Here is a 20,918-nt window from a genome sequence, read left to right on the forward strand (position 1 = left end):
TTATATACAAAAACCCTGTAAAGTATGCTTTCTGCCCTGACACACATTATATTGAAAGTTTTCACAAGAGTATTTTAGCATATACTGCTTAAAGAGTTCATTTTCAAATAAACTGTATAATCTTAGAATTGGACTAGCAATACTTGACTGGAACGAAAACGTCGACAGACCTGCATCATCAGTGAAAAATGTGAAATGTGCTAGCAATCCAAGACGCAGAATTGAAACCAAAAACATTTGATTTTGTTGACGTGTTGTGGGCAAAACTCAGCAGGTATGCAGAACACACTTGTCCGCAAAACCTTCAAGATATTGAAGATGTGGAATATAGTTCAGACTCGGACTCTGAGAGTGATGATGATGATGATTGTTTTATTCGCTGTGATAAATAATTTATGCTGTTAAATAAATGTATTTATTCATTGGAGTATTAATTAATTTGAAAATTTAACATGAACAAATTAGCAATTGTGGTCTACTTTATTTTCAGGTCAATATTACACAATGATATGCCAGCAGTGCTGTGCTGACAGCTCTGTAACTCAGCTGCTCTATATACAGCTAAATTTTATGCATGGTGACAGATTCTGATAACAAAGACATTAAATTGCGTTTAAAACAAGCAGTGTATGTCATACAGTGGCTGCATTATATTCCCCCGAACTTGGGGCCTAAAGTTTGGCCAAACTCAACGAAAATCGGGTCACACCCCACTTTGACGATTTAATTCCTCCAGTAAACATTCCAGCGGTTTTAGCTTTTAACACAGTTCTTGACCGGTATAGTGAAATTCCCTGAATCGTAGAAACTGCAGAGGTGCTCTATTACGGTATAGCACAGAATCGGCCTTGTCAAGGACAAAGTGTCACTCACAAGGAAGGGTATGGTAATTGGCTCCTTTTCATTAAGGAATTTCCACAAACCCATGGTATGAGACTCACCTGTGTCTTACAGAATGTCTATAAACTTGTCCCCAAGTCAACACTTGATGATACACTCCTCACCGACAAGTTCACTAACTGCCGCTTATGTCGGAGTGTAAAATTGTCCACATCCCCTTTCTATTCATCACCACAAGTCTGGGCTTTTCACAAATACGAGTCTAATTTTCACTTAAAGAGACTCACCCGTGTCTTACAGAATGTCTATAAACTTGTCCCCAAGTCAACACTTGATGATATACTCCTCACCGACAAGTTCACTAAATGCCGCTTATGTCGGAGTGTAAAATTGTCCATATCCCCTTTCTATTCATCACCACAAGTCTGGGCTTATCTCAAATACGAGTCTAAATTTCACTTCACTTTTCACTGAAAAATAATGAGGAGACACTAGTTTCTTGTAGAAAAAAAATTCTAACACAATACTAGATATATTCCTAAATCGACAAATTGTTGCCAGACCATTAGAGATAAAAGGAAAATAAATACAAAGTCACAGGTGAACGCTAAATATAACAAAAAGAAAACAACTTTGACCTTAACACTCGTTTTATTTTCTATCCCATATCTCGCCTTGTTCAGTTTCAATCTTATTCAACAACCTGATTAAACTATCTTTTATTTTTCTATTTCTCTTCAGTACTATTTATCAAATTGAAAGAAGCAAACGACGAAGATATTTTATTTTATGTCCTCCATTTACCTTATGCTAATATGTGTGGAAACCAGTTCCATATCTGTCCTGCAGCTTTGTTAATTTTTACTCCTTGAAACACTACAAGTCATGATTTGATAAATATTGTCATTTATTAATGACGAAGATAAACAACTAACTACAAATAAACTACCTTAACTACTAGGGTGATCCCAGATAAACATAAAGAGACTTGTTAAGCACATAATTTCAGACAGGCAGTGGGATCTTCCTGTAGACTAAGCAAGACATAATTATCAAGACGAATACACATTTAGAAGATGGGAGATCCAAAGATAACATATATCCAAACAAGTCTACAACAATGGCAGGGGCATCTCCCTGTCATATGTAAAACCAAAACAACGTAAAAATTAAGGTGGCATATACAAAACATTTTGCCACAAAATCCAATGATAACTGGATTTCTACAATTTGGCAATTATTATTAATGTACACTCCAGGTGCTCATAATGTGTAAAATGAAAGTCAGTGGAAATGGGATTATGACAGCATGAAATATGATCTTTATGAATCAATGCCAATCCACCTTCCCGGTGTTTTCTTGGCTTTTGCAAGACAAAGAAACCCTCTGGTGTAAGTTCGGATAAAATCACATTGTCATTTTCCTTTCCAAGCTATGTTTCTGTAAGGGCTAAAAGGTCAATATCATTAGAGACAATGTAGTCATTGATTGCAACCGTTTTGTTCACCACTGACATACAATTTAAAGAAGCTAGGGACATGTAACCATCACATGTGTGACGTTTAATTTTTGGCACCGGTTTAAGATTTGATGTGTTGATGTTCCTGATTGTACACTTCTTTAATGATCAATGATTCACAAGTGTTAAGATTGGGCGTGCGTCTTGTGTTTTGTCAGTTGGAATAAAGACAAGGTTGTCTGTATTAACCCCTGGAACTTGTTGTTTAGTTAACCTAGGCTGCCTGACACGAATGGTATTGATGTGTCTGGTGAATCTTCAAAATAGATATAATGGACCCTCAGGTTAAAAATAATAAAAAAAAACGAGATTCTAAAAATAGATTTTGTGACAAAATTAGATGGTTAAGATACAATGATGCCATAAAACATATTATTTAACAATATTTCATTGTTGAGAATAGTTCTCTCTTTGGAATCAATTTCTTTACATCGACGGCGGCTTCTTCCTTAACGTGTTTGCTGAAATCCAGCAATTGAAAAGTAGAAGTATCCTTATCCATTAAACCAAGGAATTCTGCAATTAAAGTTGATAAGATATCAGGGGTAAACAATAGTATACATTTTGGCTACCTGAAGGGACTCTTCTGGTAGTCTGTAATATTCTCTATGTGTGCTTATATCATGACCAAGAAAGTTGGCTAGGATGTCCAACTCGCTGTCTTTTCAGTATTTGAGACAGGGTTGCTTTATTCTTTCTTAACTTTGTTGACCTTAGTAGTTCTGGAAGTGTGCTCCTCATTTGAGAGAACACTCTCGCAGGACATCACTGTCTCGGATGTGGTCCTCAGACACGTGGGTTGTCTGTGCTCACTCCAACATTGTCTCTTGTCTCCAAAAGAATACTGATGATCATTTGACTTTGCATGTTAAAAGAATTGTTCAAGGCTAGAACACAAGCAAGTGAATTGTGTTGCTTGTTATACAAGTATTCAATTTTATTCTGATTGACCCTCTTATGTGCGGGGGGATCACTATAATTCTGGAAAATCCGGCCTCTGTACCAGTCTCTTTTCTTTTGAAGTACATCTTAAATTTCCTTCTTGACGAAATCTCGTCTTCATGTGCGTTACGCAGATGATTGTTTCCTCCTCTTGTCCGTTTTGTATATCTCCTGTTTTATTTGTAGTTGTCATCATAAAATCTTCAGACAGGGGAGCACAAAGGGTAGCACTCTTTAAGACTGTGGATTTCCCAGGACCATGGTTTACTTGTGGATGGCAGAATAGACATTTCAATGTAAAGTTGTCCTGAAATAGATAATTACATCCAAAGTCTTAATTTATCTTTGATTAAAAGATTGATAAATAACCCAAATTCAAAATGGAATATTTCATTTAAAAAATAAATTAATACTGACACAAAACTGAAGACTGGGTCAGACTTCATATCCTGTATAACTAATTTAGTACGAAACTCTTATTGCTTTCAAAAATATACAAGATAGAAAGAAATTACACACAGGGCAAGCATTTATTTCACAATCTATGTGGTACAATAAGAACATTACAATGGGAGGGGGTGGTCACTTTTCCAAATAAATGATATAATAAGAAAATTGTTTATATCAATGCTCTGGGAATGAAAATGGGTCCTTTTTAAGTTTGCAAGACCTTAAGAAAGTTTGGTGTCAAATGAAACGTCCTTACATATCTTGGTCTATAGTATCTTTTTTAACTAGTGAAACGGTTGAAAGAGTTATCTTCCCTTGTTTGTATTTTATTATCAGTAATTATTGTAAATTTGTGTCAAACAAGGAAAATCATATTGAAAAAGATTAAATTTATACTATTTTCATGGTTATGAGATGTCTTAATGAAACACTAACAATTCCTGAACTACTTACATATATTGAAAGACATATATCAACTGTAACATATTTAGCAGATTGCATATATTGCCGATTAAATTCCCCTATATAATCTTAACAAACCCACTCACTTTTAGACTGCTCTCACTTATGTAAAACAAACTTCCCAGATGTTTCCCGTTCATAGGAGAAGTACTATTCTTATCGACATTTTAGATCCAAAAAATACCCACCTCATCAGGGAAACCGATAAGAGCAGCCAACAACCTACCATTTAAGATTTTAAACTTTTTGTATTAACTTCATCCTGTACAGTTGCAAACGTATGTCTCTCGATCAACAGACGATCTCGATGCGCACGAGCGAATTCATTCGGTGATAGTTGGAATTCACTTGTCTGATTTGAGACATTTTGATATGAAAATTTGGCCTTTTTTCTATAACCTTTAAAAATTGACTTGAGAAAGTTCACCTTCTGATGAATCACTGAAAACTGCACCCGACTCACCAAAGAGTACAGGACTTTCAGGTGTTAGCTGATTTTCCTCAATAAATTCCTATTAAAAGAATATTTTTTAAAAGTGGTCTGCAATTACAGTTTTCTTGACAAAGACATTTCAATTTAACATTTCACATATGCATTAGATTTATTCATATCTTTAACTTTAGCATTTAAATTGATATATTACATTTTATATTTTATTTAAAATTTGCAGAGTACAAATCAATTTATTATGATAAAGGTGTAAGCTACACATAACTGGCCTGGGCCTCTTCAGAGTTTCCTTGAAGTTCTTCCTGTGGCTTTGATTCGGACTTATTTAACTTTCAGTTTCAAGATACTTCGACGAAGACATATCGTTCTGTAAGTGCAAGAGTTTTGGAATTCACAGAATGGTCGGTCTTTATTTCTGATTTTTTTTTAAAGATATCAACAGGAAAACTTACTGAACCGGAATAATCGGCGAATTACACACAAGTTTCTATAAATAGAGTTTATATAAAACTATAAATCAATTTTTCATGTTCAACAACTATTGGTTTCTCTCTCTCTCTTCCTCCCCTTAAGGAATAATCTTGTTTTGAAGTAAATGTACCTAAAGTTGTTGAAATCGCTTATTGTATTCAAATGTATTTGATTGTTCAGCTTAAAAAAAACTATTGTTTACCTTAGAAAGAAGTGAAATGGGTCTTCAAAAAGTCAATCTGGATAGGCAGCTTGTTTAAAACAGAATTTGTGTACTAAATTCTTGCACAGCTCTCTCATTTTTGACATGTGCTTCTTCTAGACTTGATGCAATGGATTTATGCAAAGTGAATTGTGACATGTGTGAAACATGTTTATCATGCGGAATATGTATTGCGTTTGTGTGCAACATGTACATAAATCTGTGTGTCATGAAAAAAGCTCTTGTGTTGTCAGGTAATGTAATTTTGACCCTACAATATTTTGTCCTCTGATTATCCCCCCTTTCCCCGCCTACTTGTTGCTAAGCTATTATTTAAAAAATCACACCCAAAGTATACTCTCCCTAACCATATCAACTTTTTTCTAATAAAACAACTTATGTCTCTCTTCTCCTTTTAGCATCCATGGTTTTTGTTAAAAAAAAAACAATCCTATTCTCTCCCTAACCATATCAACTTTTTTCTAATAAAATAACTTATGTCTCTCTTCTCCTTTTAGCATCTATGGTTTTTGTTAAAAAAAAAACAATCCTTTAAGGACCCAGACTTCCGACGAATGCTAAAATTAAGGTAAACAAAAATACTTGCATCCCGAGTTTACTCTCTTCAGGTTGAACAACACTATTAAATTCCCCTATATAATCTTAACAAACCCACTCACTTTTAGACTGCTCTCACTTATGTAAAACAAACTTCCCAGATGTTTCCCGTTCATAGGAGAAGTACTATTCTTATCGACATTTTAGATCCAAAAAATACCCACCTCATCAGGGAAACCGATAAGAGCAGCCAACAACCTACCATTTAAGATTTTAAACTTTTTGTATTAACTTCATCCTGTACAGTTGCAAACGTATGTCTCTCGATCAACAGACGATCTCGATGCGCACGAGCGAATTCATTCGGTGATAGTTGGAATTCACTTGTCTGATTTGAGACATTTTGATATGAAAATTTGGCCTTTTTTCTATAACCTTTAAAAATTGACTTGAGAAAGTTCACCTTCTGATGAATCACTGAAAACAGCATCCGACTCACCAAAGAGTACAGGACTTTCAGGTGTTAGCTGATTTTCCTCAATAAATTCCTTTTAAAAAAATATTTTTAAAAAGTGGTCTGCAAATACAGTTTACTTGACAAAGACATTTCAATTTAACATTTCACATATGCATTAAATTTATTCATATCTTTAACTTAAGCATTTAATTTGATAAATTACATTTTATATTTTATTTTAAATTTGCAGAGCACATATCAATTTTTTATGATAAAGGTGTAAGCTACACATAACTGGCCTGGGCCTCTTCAGAGTCTTCTTGAAGTTCTTCCTGTGGCTTTGATTCGGACTTATTTAACTTTCAGTTTCAAGATACTTCGACAAAGACATATCGTTCTGCAAGTGCAAGAGTTTTGGAATTCACAGAATGGTCGGTCTTTATTTCTGATTTTTTTTAAAGATAACAACAGGAAAACTTACTGAACCGGAATAATCGGCGAAGTACACACAATTTTCCTCGCATTTCAGAACATTAAAGTTATCGTTCTTGTTCGTTTGACCCTACCGGATTGAAAATCAATTTAACATTATTATCCGAGCAATTACTTATAACCTTAATATTGTTTTAAGCTTAGAAAAGATCAAATTATTTAAAAAAAACTAGACACGATCTCGTTGCGAGCAACGAGTGGGTCTTCCGGCCGATTTTTGAATAGATTAGATTAAACTTATCACCTCAATGATAAAATCGTAGATCTAAGCGGAAAATAGTAAAAACTAGAGCCGAGCTCGTTGCAAAGCAACGAGTAGGTCTTCCGTCGCAACTTCATGTCGCGAAAGGATTGTCCATCAGTCTGATTAAAATACCTCCTTCTCCTGACACTTGTCAGAGCCTGACAGACCCTGTATTGATAAAAGGTCATCTTTACATGACAATTTCTTCTTACGAATTAGAGCTTTAGAAAATTGATTGGAACTCTTCAAATGGAGACCCAAAAATTGTTATTCATACCTGTTTTCTATGTAACCTCTAGATTGAGTATTGCACTACTCATTAAACAGATAAAGGCATATCTTTGCTAAGTAGGTGTTTATTTAATTTGTATGCAAATGTGGAGGTCAAGTGGGTATAGTCTGTTATTGATACAGGTCTATCAGAACCTGGCGAGTGTAAGGAAAAGGGAAATGGTTTTTAATTATACTGGATTATCAATATGATAATAGTAAGTTCAAGAAATCGAAAACGAGACTCAATTTCAAAGTATTATTTTCATACCAGGCAAGTTCTTCGTTTAACTTACTTCAAGTTTAGGATAACTTTAAAAAGTACATCATTTATGTACATGTATATAATTAATTTAATTATAATATAAGTGTGGATGTGGCGGTGGGGGAAATGACCCAAAAATCAACTTCTAAGCGTTAACTTAAGGGAAACTTTGGTTGAGAGAAAGGGGGCATTGCTCCCACTGGACCATCTAAAAGGTACTGTTAGCAAGCTCACAAATGATATCCCCGCTAAGAAAGAAGTCATTACTCACGTATTTCTCTATTAGAGAATAATGGATGGTTCGTTTTCTTTAAGTAGTGAGTCAGACAAGGCAGGGAATATTTACAGGTCACAAGTAATTTTTATGACAAACTCTAGCTTTTACTCATTTCCATTAATACAAGATATGACACATGTTTAATATGACTTTGAACTTGCGCAACTGACCGTGGGTCAAGTTCATGACACATCATCGGTCATCAGGAATCTTTACATGAAATAGAAACTCCCAATGTTTCTCCTTAAATGACTTAGGAACAAATCATTACACACTCTCAGGTCATAAGCAATCTCTGTGTGAAGTAAGAAATTCCAAAGTGGACCGGAAACAAATTTTGCACTTTTCCTGCCAGTGACCTTTACTTTGACAAATGACCTTGGGTTTAGGTCATGACGCTTCGTCAGGTAATGAGTATTATTTGTATGAAGTAAGAACACTTCCAATGTTTCTCCATCAGAAAGATATAGACCGGACACGACGTACGGACGGACAAGGTATTTTTATTTACCCCCCCCCCCCCTGAATTTATTTTCGTGGGGTTTAAAAATCTTTTTCGCCCGTTTTGTGCGGCACAAAAAGACCTATATTTTTAATTATTTCTATCAAATCTCATATAAATATACATGTAAATGTATGATTTGTATGCACATTTGAGTTCTTCTCATCATCGTCGGAAAGGATAAGAAACCCTTGGGGTCCAATAATGTTTTTTCATAGGCATTTGTCAATTTGCATCACTAAATGATTTCCAAGCGGTAATAAGCTATCAAAGCTATTGAGATGTTACATGTAGATATTGAATTTCTATAGATTTAAATTTAAGGTTAGGAAAAAAAACACTTTTTTATACAGTAAAAAAAAATTCTTAAATAGCTTTATGTACGCGTACACTTAAATAAGAAGATGTAGCGAAAGCTATAAATTAAGACTTTATTTCTTCTGTTCTAGACTTTTTCAGAGTTAACAAGCTACAAGTTAACAATCTCCCATTTTGACAAGCTAGATTAAAAATAAAATATTCAGCTGAGTTTTAATCTGCATTACAACCTCATATTACACAGCTTCAATGATTTTTTTTATCAATGTGCATATAACAATAAGTAAAATCCCCAAGAACAAATATCTCGCAATTAAATGCATACATTTTTGGGAGGCAGAAAAGTCGCTATATTAGGGCGACTTCACTTGGAACTAGTGTACACGGTCAAGTTGGGGTCAACTGACGTCATATGTCTAAATTTAACCTAATTTGCAAAAATCCAACTGAACAAAGATAGTAAATACGCGCGTTTATGTCAAGATGGCGGAAAATAAAATGCTATGCCTTTACGTTTTCGAAAGTTTACTGGATGACAGGGAGGATGATTTTTCTTACGAATATATGAACTTTCTATTTCAAACAGGAGCTTTTATCCTCCAAAACACAAAATCTGTGTCACCACGAATAACCGGATACGTTGAAAATATCATTCCATTATTTTCGACAGATAACTTTCGATACCATTAACGAATAAGTAAAGAAATGTTCGAGGAAATCCTAACAAAGATTGGGGCATGCCTTACTTCAAAGCACGGCGGTGGCATCGAAGGGATCCCCCCATCAAAGCAACTTCTTATTTTCATGTGTTACATGTCTAATAAAGTGACAATGCGTGAAATTGGACACTACTTTGGCATAGGACAGTCCACGGTGCATGTTGTGTTGAAAAGAGTGAATGGCGCATTCAATGAAAACTTATCAAAGGTATTTTTACTCTATATCACTGTATTAGCCTAATTATGTGATCTCATCTATGGGGCGCCGTTTTAATATTTTTGAGGTATTTTCTGATATCAGAAAATGATTTTTTGATATCAAGAATGATTTTTTGATATCAAGAATTATTTTTTGATATCAATAATTCGAATTATTGATAAATATTTATTTTTTGATATCAGAAAATACCTCAAAAATATTAAAACGGCGCCTCATACTCATCGGCACCTCAAATGCATTCCCCATGGCCATTACGAGTATGTGCAATTATTGTAGAAACGGGGGGGGGGGGGGGGGGGGTTGCTTTATTGCTAAACGCTTAGTGTACAATGCAATTATAGAGAATATTTTTGATGTTTCATTTTTGGTGAAATTTTTAATATTTTTTGCACACTTATTCAGACATTTATCACACTATTTTAGATCATACAGTGGCCCAATTTTCTTGAGCAACATAGTATTGCACAAGACTTTCAGCTTCTATGTGGACTTCCAGACATAATTGGTGCCCTGGATGGGACCCACATAAGATTGTCTTCTTGTATTGGTGGAGATAATGACTATTTTAACAGAAAACATTACCCTTCCATACAACTCCAGGTATTAATAGAAACATGTGCAATTTATTACCTCATTAAAATATTCCATGCATGTACTTATATGTAATTATACATGTACTTTATAAATTACAGGTAGTAGTAGATTCTGATTTAATGTTACGGGACATATACACAGGCTGGCCAGGATCAACTCATGACGCTCGTGTACTACGCAATTCAAGTCTCTTTAACAATGCAACTGCTGGACAGTACTTTGATGTGAATAAGTACATAATTGCAGACAGCGCATATCCCTTAAAGGTCTGGTTGATCACTCCATTTAAAGATAATGGCCGTTTGAACATAAATCAAAGAAGGTTTAATCGAGTTTTGTCATCTGCACGCCAAGTTGTAGAGAGGGCTATTGGTCATTTAAAGCAAAGGTTTCGGCGCCTACAAGAAATAACTGTACATGACTTAGAGGAGATAATCAAGACAATTGTATCTGGATGTATATTGCATCACGATGGTGTCGAGGATTTCCTGACAATTGATCCGAACAATGGCAACCCTAATAATTATCCAAATGTGTACCCCGATGGAAGAGATGGAATACAGAGGAGGCAACAACTTGTTCAGGGACTACCATGATTACTTTTTATCTGATAATATCAAGAAAACCATTGTAATATACTGGAATAAAACATCAAAACTACAAAATGACTTTCTTTAATTGGTGAAAAATCAATATCTTTCTTAAGAGCATCAAACTTAACAAAATCAAGATATAAACAACAACAAACAAAAACAATCATAATGACATTTCTATTAGTCAAACAAAATAAAAAACCGATCCTTTTACTTCCCCAAAAGTACAGCCGTCATTCATTGTAAATAATAGAAAGTAGCCATTTCTGTTAAAATCAAATAGTCAATTTATCTGTTTCATTTCTCACTTCCAGATAAATTTGGGCACATTATGACGTTATTCATTGTTTTTATGGTCATAAACTCAACAAAAAAGCCTATTAAACTTCATATACAAAATGGTTTCTAAATAAAGAATTCTTTTTTACTAACTGTATTTCTTCAAAAAAAAAAAAAAGGAAACCAAAATGTGTCGAGTGGAAGACATGTCAACTTTAAAAATATCATTTTTGACCCTGTTTTTCAATGATGTCAAGCAATCTGTCAAAGCGTCTGAGCTTTTCCTCCTGATGCCGCTCCATCTGTTCTCTCATTTCCTTGTTCATATTTTCCATTTTCATTAGCAGATTTTCTGCAGAACGCTTTTTGGGTCGTGTTGCTTTCTTATCAATCTCTCTTTTCTTCTTCCTTTCTTCTGCATTTACACCACTGTCAAATGACACTGCTGCTTTCGTTGATGCCTTGTGTCCAAACAAATTATCAAATTCATTTTGGTACTTGAATTCATGCTTCTCATTACCAGTTTTCTTGTTTAGGTCAATGGTTTCTTTATATTTTCTTTTCAGATTTCTCCACTTATTCATGATCTGCTGCTTGGTGACTTTAATTCCGGCCGAATTCATATTCTCAAAAATCTTTTGCCATAATGTTTCATGATTTTTGTTTTTGTAGAAGGCATCATCCATTTCTGTTCGTAGTGCAATTAGCTGCTTTTCTTCAGTTTCACTCCATATGTGAACCTAAAAAGAGTTTTTTTTAGATTAGATTTTCCTTTATTATGTTTAATTTTTGTTATGCTCAGTAAAGAGAACTGTTTTTCTACTTTAATCTGTTAAACACATTCTTTGCCTTTAAACTCATCATCATTTAGATTTCTTCCTAACTTTTCTCTTTTTCTTCTTTACATTTTCATTGTAGTCATTCAATTTCAATTTCAGGATAATATTTGATTGAAACTCTTCTGGGGTAAGAAATGTTTTAGGGCCCACTTGAATTAAATTATTCTCTGTACACAGATAAGGAGGAGATGGAGTGAATAAAGATGAGGTGAAACATCTTGTTGAAGCCAAGCATGATGATGGATAAGACCCAGAATCGGACTCAGATGATTCCAAAAGATATATCTCTATGAGTTTGGGGGCATAACAGTTCAGAATTTTGTCTCCATCATCAATGTTAAAGAGACCAAATTGTACCTTTTGATCACTATCTTCTGTTTCCGCTGTATGTAGGACACTGTCAGGAGTTTCAGGACCTTGTTCCACTTGGGGGGCTTGGGTATCAAAAATCATTTTAACAATTGATTCTTTAGTCTCTGGATCTGAATAACATCAATATTAAAATAAAAACAGTGTCACAGAATGTATCTAAAAGAATATATGTTACTATAAATACACCAATGGTAAATAAAACAAGCATACATAGCGGAAAGAACTCTGCACAAACCGTATACTAAATACAGAGTTCATATACATGATATAACAAGAATGGATAATTATTAATATGAGAAACAATGAGCAACATTCGTTTATATATCTTTTTAGCTTCAATAAAAAACATTACCCCCATTTGGGCTATTCAAGAAAATAGCCAATTCTTCATTCATCTCGCAAGTCATTTCTTGCAACTCTCCTTCGCTATTTTTCTGCCTCACTTTGATTTTAACTCTAAAATTAGTAATTAGTAAATTAGAACAATTTTTCATATATACATGCATATAGACATGCAAAAAAAGTTTCTACAGCACATGCAGTATATAGCGCGGACCTAACGACAAATTTGAGCAAGATATTTGTAAGTAAAAAAAAAAATTTTAAGTTTGAATTTATTCTGATTATTATATACAAGGATCAAACGACAATAAACATAATAATATTCATTTAAGATTTAAATGAAGTCACATAACGTTATAAACAACGAAATAAAACATCTCTGCACTCACGTTGCACCCTTCTCCGCCATCTTTGTATTTCGCTTTACCATAGGAGTACAAGGGGCTATCGAGTGTTCATCGCGGGTTAAGGTCAAAGGTGAAATGATGTCACTATTGTTGATACAAATGCTGTTCATTTGTTACGCGAGTAACTTTAGTTCGTACGATTGTTCCAAGTGAAGTCGCCCTTATAGTCTGCACTACAATTATTTCAAAGAAATAAGAAACTGTCGACACTTGCAGTACTCTGATGATTTAATGACGATCGACCGACTTTATTGCTTAATGTAGTCGTATATCATTACTTCTAATCCTGAGAACAAATTTTATTTAATATTTGACTTAAAACTGTTAACTTATAAAACCAGAGACATAAATAACTTATTAAGTTATTTAAGTCTCTGATAATATATATTTTATTCTGTTCATAACTATAGAAGTTTAGCGTGTTCAACAGGTTAATTTTTTAGCCACATCCTCAGATTACGATATCGCACCTTTAATGTGAGGTTGATTGACATCGAATATTTAAACACTTCTTGTTTAACAATTGACCGCTGCATTGAAAGCATCCTTCCAAATGTTACTCAATTATTTATCAATTGCTGATCTGCAGCCCGGGGGCAATATTTTAGGCTATGAGCGCTGACGCGACACGAGATTTTCGGTCGCACGTGGAGCGGATTCATTTGACTTAGCATAGACTGAACGAATAAACACACGGGTGGGAAGGTGACATACATTGAGGAGAAAAATGTACACATGTTAAGTAGTCGCCAAAAATGGGTCTTCGCCACATTTTGAAAAAAAAAAATCCCTTGCACTGTGATCATGAAACCGATAAAATCTAAACAAATCTTGTTTAAAAACACATGTGAACATTCTAAAAATAATCACTAAATCCCTCAATTCTATCGTGTCAGCCTCTACCGCCAATCACAACTTCTCGGGCCTTTCTGGCAAGCTCGGAAAAACACTTCGAATGTATTACCTAGGCGTCCATGACGACCCCCCTTTTTTTAAAACTTGATATAATTACAACACATTTTATGATCTGTTGAGATGTGAGCTATACTTCATTAAAGGTATCAATATACACTAAAATATAACACAGAAACGACATACAAAACTTCTTGCCGATACTTATTTTAATGGGAAGCGACTCCATTTTGTATAATATTCTAACATCCGGTGATGTTAATACATTCGAGGTGTTTTTCCAAACTTGCCAGAAAGGCCAGAGAAGTTGCAATTGCCTCTACCGCATGTGTTAATTTGATATTTGATTTTTTAATCCTGCCTTGAACGCTTGGAGACTGTTTCATTTTCTTAATTCGGCTAAATAATGCTTCCAATTTTGAGCGCGCTCTCTCTCTCTCTCCCTCTCTCTCATTTTATGTGCAACCTTATGAAGACGTCAACTACTTTCTACGATATCTATAAAACCTCTCAGCAGTATTTAGCGGAAATATTCGTGGGTAAATAAAAAAAATCTTAAATTGAAACACAAGTCAATCTTACATGTACCGGTCAAAATCTCGAATAAACAAATAGTTGGAATCGTACAAAATATCAATAAACATGCACGTGTGATAAAGTACATGCAGAAGAACACGAGCTACCGCGGATCACTTGTCCACTCGCGCGGGATCTCCTTGGCTATGTTCTAAGGGTGATCATTTGAAGGTTTAATCTTTGTGGTTTTTCGTTGTTTATCTATAACATTATTAGTACATGTATAGTTTTTAGAACATTTTAGAATTACAAATTCACTATTGTCTGATGATGTTTCTGATTTGGAACAATATCGCTTTTATCAATTTTTAGAGGGGCTTCTCAATTCACATTCTAATGTTTCATTCAATAAATTGAAGGTGAACAAAAAGAACATAAAATTGAAACAGTTCTTGTATATATATCTTGTTATTAGATAACCGCTGACCTCTAGGTAGTGCAGCCGCGACCGATTTCCTCGGCCGCGGATGAGGGATCGGATAACTTACGTAAAGTTAAAACACACATAAAAAGCTCAGAACCCAGGAAGATTTACAATGTTTGCAGTATGATGAATAAACTCTAATTAATATAAGTTTTTTCCCCCTTTAATCCCACAGTTGATCTAACTGTCTGATACTGCTTCAGTTCGAGTTTATGATTAAACAGAACGATTTCTTATTCTATCGTTAAATTCAAATTAAGAAGAGTAAGCTTTAATGTCATTGTGTACGATTCTTGTGTTTGCTGCTAAGTAAAATCACATATGACAGACGCGATTCTTGTGTATTAGATAACCGCTGACCGCTAGGTAGTCCAGCCGCGACCTTGGCGATCCATTTTTATCGGCCGCGGGCGAGATGGGTTATGTAATGACGCACACAACTAAGAATTTAGGTCGATTTGAAATGCTTGCAGTAAAATGACTCAAATCTATTTCATGGAAGTTATTTTTTTTTAAATCTAGTTTATGTATCTCACTAGATAAGAAAAAGAACGTTTATATTTTCTCGTTTTTGTTTTTCTTAACGGTTGTCCACTATAGGACCTAAACAGAGGTTACTCCAAAAAAAAAGGCTGTAAGAAAAACATGTACACGTATACTTTTTAGACACTTTTTCAAATGAATCAAAGCATCCCGTATATGCTGGAACACTTTCAGCTGTTAATATATGTACGTTTTTCGCACGAAGACGATTCGCTTACTTGCCAAATGAATACAGGTACATGTTAACAAGACAAGCTTTTTACACTCATAATACGCATTACCGGTACAAAATAGTTTTGTAACGACATTGATAACACAATAATGAACAACTTTTCTATCGACAGCTATAGCGAAATATTAACCATTTTAGAGTTATAAAGCGAAGACTTTTAAGGGCTCTAGACCCCTAATTTAAGGGGCCAGCCCTTTTTCAATGGTGTCAAGTGAAAGCCCTTGACATTTTGCACATATTTTGTTCTATATGTGTTTAGAGAAAATTTAAACTAAAGACCTACATAACAAAAACACAACAAAAAATCAGCATTTTTTGAAACACAAATTCAAATTATTTTTTGAAACTTTAAAGGAGGAAAATTGTAAAAACAAAACTCGGAGGACAACGTTCAAACTCTCTATTTTGAAGATATGTGACTTTGTAACACAGGCTGTGAGCGGTTTCGGAGCCTTTGCGTGCACAAGAATGCCTATATTTTGGGGAAAAAGGGGAATAACTCGGTACCGGAAGTGTCGATATCAACGATTTTCCACAGATATTGAGAAATAGTAACTACCAATAAGCTCTGCAAATTTGAACTTTATAGGACAACAAACAAGCAAGATATTTGAGTTTTAAAAAACGTCTAGAAGAAAAAAAAAATAACTAGATACGACCTCGTTACGAGTAACGAGTAGGTCTTCCGTCCGATTTTTTTTTTTTAGATAAAATGATACCATGAGATATCGATACAATTTCAAAATTACCCCCCCCCCCCCCAAAAAAAAAAAATAAAAAATTTGAAGATAAAGAATAAAAACCCTAATTACGTCAGACATGGGCCTGACGATGACTCTTTCAAACCGATAATGTAGAGATCAACAATTTTGATTTTTATAATGCATAACAAAATATTTATCGTTTTCAAGTTATTCGTAATAGAATTTACAAGTCTCTTGGTCCCTAATTAAAGGGGCCAGCCCCTTTTTGTTGATTTTATTGGATAGAACTTTTGATTCTCTACTACTTTTGTTCTATATGTCTTGTCAAAATATCAACTGATAAAAAGATACTGATCAAAACATATGGAAATTTTGATTCGAAATCTGTACCCCATTTTTGTGCCTAAGCGAGCTCCAAGGAATAGCGCCACTGGTGCAAAACTAAATAGTGCACAACTTCAAACCATGCTCTACCTATCCTGAAAATTTCAAAGTCATATCTCTTATAGTTTCTGAGATCAACTCTGCACAAAATTGGTCGTAAAAAATTACAAAATCGACCGTAAATCCGGACTGGAAGTGATGACGACAAAAAATTCAAAAACATATAAAATTCAGATAATTTCCCATCATCTGTGAAAAAATTGTTCAGATCGGTTGAGTAGTTTTCGAGAAATCGCGTGCACAAAATTTGGAAAAAAAAAATAATAAACAGTACGAAAACAATAAGGTCTTCCGTTGGAAACGGAAGACCTTAAAAAGAATTACCATCAGAATCAGTACAAGGTCTTCCGTTGAAAACGGAAGAACTTAAAAAAAATTCCGGCATTCGGGGCTTGAACCCGGGTCACCTGGGCCATGTCCACGACTCTATCGACTGAGCTACTCAGACTCTCGCTTCAGAACTTTGACGCTTAATTTGTCGAGAATGCCGCTGTTTAAGCGGACCGGAAGTGACGGACGATCGTAGTTTTACCTGATCGGCCCTAGACATTCAAAAATCTATCATTCCTGAAACTTTCAATTTTCTATCTTTAATCGTTTTTGCGAAAAAGGGAGGACAAGATCACTTTTTACAAAAAGAAAAACGAATATAACGGCCGACCGGAAGTGACGTCATCAACAAAATGTACATGATAAAAGACCATGATATTTTGTATTACTCGTGAATTTATAAAAATCCATTGTAGCATATTTGAGTTTTAAGAAAAATGTTAAGAAAAAAAGAATAATAATAGTGAAAAATAGAGAAAAAGAAACCTAACAAAAACAATAGGGTCCACCGTTGGAAACGGAAGACCCAATGACCGTAAAATTTGCTTCTTTTTTTTGTCGATTTCAGGTCTTGACACATCTTTTGTCACTTACAATCGTTAAGTTGTCATTTTCTTACCATGTGCTTTCTACAAAAATCATTTACGTCATATTTGAACTCCTGACTTTAGTTTCACACCATTACTTTCGTATTTTAACCTTAGTTTTCATCGTTGTTTAATCATTATCAGACCGGGAAAAAACCCAAGCGAAACACGAGATCAACTTTTAGTGATTGCGGGAAAATTTACCGCCAGCGCCAACTAGCAACGGCGCACATTACTACAAGAAGGTTGGTACTTACTAGATGGTGACGTAATATTGGTAAGTCAAAACTTTTAATGTTGTGTCTAACTAAAATTGGAAGATTGAAAGAATCTAAAAAGCTTCACATGGAGGCACTGCGGGAACTGGATCTCCCTTGTGGCACAGTGTGTTTCTATCAAAGGACAAAGATGTTGCTTCGGAGGCCTCCTTGCTAATTGCACGAGTTAGTAGGGCATATATGGAAAATTTGTAGAATATTGGATGTTCTTCCTGTAATAAGGGAAAAAACTTATAATCCAAATAAAATGCAATATCCACGTGAATACTGTTATGTATCATCTAAGTAATCATTATATAAAATTTATGAATAATATTTATCCTATATAATATTTTTTAATGTTATTCTATAAATCTAACAAGGGAATCGTGAAGCGGAGCATTCCCTCGCGACATGACTTATTGTGTTGGGGATGCATTATTTAGGAATATCAAGTTATGTAAATGTAAACGAGGGGACCACATTCTACTAACTCTCCATTACTACAAAAACTACTTTTTCTTTACCCGTACTAGATCTAAATCCAAAATTTATCAAATTGTTGTTTAAACTGCTTACTTTCACTTTGGTTTCAAAAAAGTGAAACGGTAGTAGTTGTTGTCAAGTCGTACATCAAATGCCTGTTTGACGGTCAGCCCAGTTGGAAGAGCACCTGACTAGTGATTCAGGGGGCCCCAGGTTCGAATCCCGGTCTGGTCCGTCATTATTTCTCCCATCTCGTTACATTTGTTAGACACTTTAAAGGTATCCACCCATGGCACACTTTCTTTTATCGGAAAATTAACAGAGAACAACAAGTTCATTGATCCGGGGACATTTCAAAGCCCAGGAAGAGGATTCACTACGAAGAGGGAGCAGGGCCCAGCTCCTTAGAAGGCAAAGTTTGCCAAATCGCATTACCAGACAACTACAACACAAGGGATCAAAGATGCCCAAATGGCTGATTCTCTCATAAAAGAACTGTAAAGTTATACAAAAATGAACTGTGAAAATAATTTACGTTACAAAAGTATGACATGACACCAAATTAACATACAAGTATACATGTATATGGAAAAATGTGAGCATTTTCAAGCTATTTCTTTGGGATCGGAGTGTTTATGATTAAAAAAAACAACGCAACTATTAACATTTTTATTTCTTTTGTAGATTATCCGTTGGCCCTCGACGGTGAAACAGTTACAAATTGCAGAAGAAGTGGAAAATTCTTGTGGAATCTCTGGAGCAGTCGGGTTTATTGATGGCACCCACATACGCCCTATTAATGCACCTGACGGGGACTATGATTACTATAACCGCAAGGGTTATCCTTCCATGCAACTGCAGGTAACACATTTTCTATACCCTTTCACCATGGGTTATTTATTTTTTCCATAATTACAATTGACAATCATGATGAGTACGGAACAAAGGCATGCACCAGACAAGCATTCGTAATGGACACAGATGAAGAGCCCGTTTCAAGCTCAAAATGTAGAAAAAGAAAGTATGATTTGCATGCAATTATCCAAAAACATGAAGATTTTTTGACAAAGACAATACAAATGCATGAGGAGAAAATTGAGAGAATTGACAAATTCCTCAAGCTGATGAAACAAAGTGTACATGCAAGAAGAGCCCATTTCAAGCTCAATTTCGAAAGGAGTTGGAAAATTGAACCTACTGAATCCAAGAAAAGCAAATTGCTCATGTATGGAATGACGTGAAAAGAAAAAAAACTCTTCTATCACTCTGAATGTCTAATTGAATACTACAAGTCCCGCAAAACAAAACAAGATACATTTATAAGCATCTATGTAAAGGAAACAGGCGGGGAAAATGAACCCTGTAAGTTTTTAATTTAATCAAAATAATATTGTGCATATTTTATACACAATAACATACTGAAAGTAATATATTATCAAGATATTTTATTGGAAATGTTACTGGACATTGCTGGTAACCTAACTTTACGTTAAACGCGACGACTTAAAATTTTCCATAGTCAACTTTCCTTACTTATGTAGCGGTATACCTTCATCGCCTGCTATGTTTTTCGTCTCTCATTTAATTCGATACACAAAGGCATGCTCTTAGTATGAACAGTTTCTAAGGCAAGAGAAGCTACTGACAAGTTTATAAAACAGGACTATCATAAGTCTCGTTTGAAATCATCTTTTAGTAAGTTCTATGTTCGATACAACGACCTTGTCAGCAAGCAAATGCATGCTGACTGGTGTTTTTCATGCTAATTGTTAGACCATAATTTAATCACCTAATTGTCTACGGACTTTTCCGGTTTTTTTCCCCGATTACGACAAAGAACACATGGCAGGTGTGACCAGTTAATAAACTTCATAGTATATGACATAAGAACGGATTTTTCTTTTAAATATTTATGATTTAATATCATTAATCACCTACGCCGATGCGATTAAAATAGATCGTTTGCAATTTTAAGATTCGTCTGTCACGATGATGGACGGCACCAAAATACATCAAATATATTGTTTAACATCGTTGTCAATAAATGTAACAAATATTTCAGGAAATACACCCGGTCAAAGTATTTTCGCGCTTATTCAAATAATATCGTTTTCCAGTCGTATTTTAGCACCATGACGCCTTAACATTGCTGCGGACCATGTCCCTATAAATTAAACAAAGTAGGTGGATCTATTGTACAGAACGAGTAATTTGTATTATTATACTTTCATGTTAAATACTGAAATCTGCTTGGTTTAGACGCAGTTGGTAATCCGTTCTATTACCCTCAGCGTTTGCAACACACTTGGCAACAGGTAACACAACGAATTGTTACAT

The 20,918-nt window shown here is 34.7% G+C and overlaps 2 protein-coding genes across 2 annotated transcripts; one reads left to right on the top strand and one right to left on the bottom strand.

Annotated features, from left to right (window-relative positions):
- The first annotated feature begins 9,084 nt into the window (after positions 1–9,084).
- On the top strand, positions 9,085–11,215 carry LOC128172905 (uncharacterized). The gene is made up of 3 exons (XM_052838641.1): positions 9,085–9,648; positions 10,084–10,260; positions 10,353–11,215. The coding sequence occupies exons 1-3, from the start codon at positions 9,427–9,429 to the stop codon at positions 10,848–10,850; spliced, it is 897 nt and encodes a 298-aa protein (XP_052694601.1). The 5' UTR covers positions 9,085–9,426; the 3' UTR covers positions 10,851–11,215.
- A 118-nt stretch (positions 11,216–11,333) lies between these two features.
- Positions 11,334–13,240, bottom strand: LOC128170896 (uncharacterized). Its single transcript, XM_052836653.1, has 4 exons — positions 13,069–13,240; positions 12,690–12,793; positions 12,323–12,447; positions 11,334–11,866 (listed from the first exon to the last, which is right to left on the bottom strand). Exons 1-4 carry the CDS (start codon positions 13,194–13,196, stop codon positions 11,351–11,353), a joined length of 873 nt encoding a protein of 290 aa, XP_052692613.1. The 5' UTR covers positions 13,197–13,240; the 3' UTR covers positions 11,334–11,350.
- Between the last annotated feature and the right edge of the window lie 7,678 nt (positions 13,241–20,918).

Source organism: Crassostrea angulata, chromosome 2, assembly GCF_025612915.1.
Source record: "Crassostrea angulata isolate pt1a10 chromosome 2, ASM2561291v2, whole genome shotgun sequence".
NCBI classification, from domain to species: Eukaryota; Metazoa; Mollusca; class Bivalvia; order Ostreida; family Ostreidae; genus Magallana; species Magallana angulata.

Coding starts and splice junctions, on each gene's coding strand:
- LOC128172905 (XM_052838641.1), top strand. CDS start 9,427: ATGTTCGAGGAAATCCTAACAAAGATTGGGGCATGCCTTACTTCAAAG. Junction 9,649..10,083: donor TCAATGAAAACTTATCAAAG/GTATTTTTACTC, acceptor ACACTATTTTAG/ATCATACAGTGGCCCAATTT. Junction 10,261..10,352: donor ACCCTTCCATACAACTCCAG/GTATTAATAGAA, acceptor TATAAATTACAG/GTAGTAGTAGATTCTGATTT.
- LOC128170896 (XM_052836653.1), bottom strand. CDS start 13,196: ATGAACAGCATTTGTATCAACAATAGTGACATCATTTCACCTTTGACC. Junction 12,448..12,689: donor CTTGAATAGCCCAAATGGGG/GTAATGTTTTTT, acceptor GATGTTATTCAG/ATCCAGAGACTAAAGAATCA. Junction 11,867..12,322: donor CAGAAGATAGTGATCAAAAG/GTACAATTTGGT, acceptor AACTCTTTTTAG/GTTCACATATGGAGTGAAAC.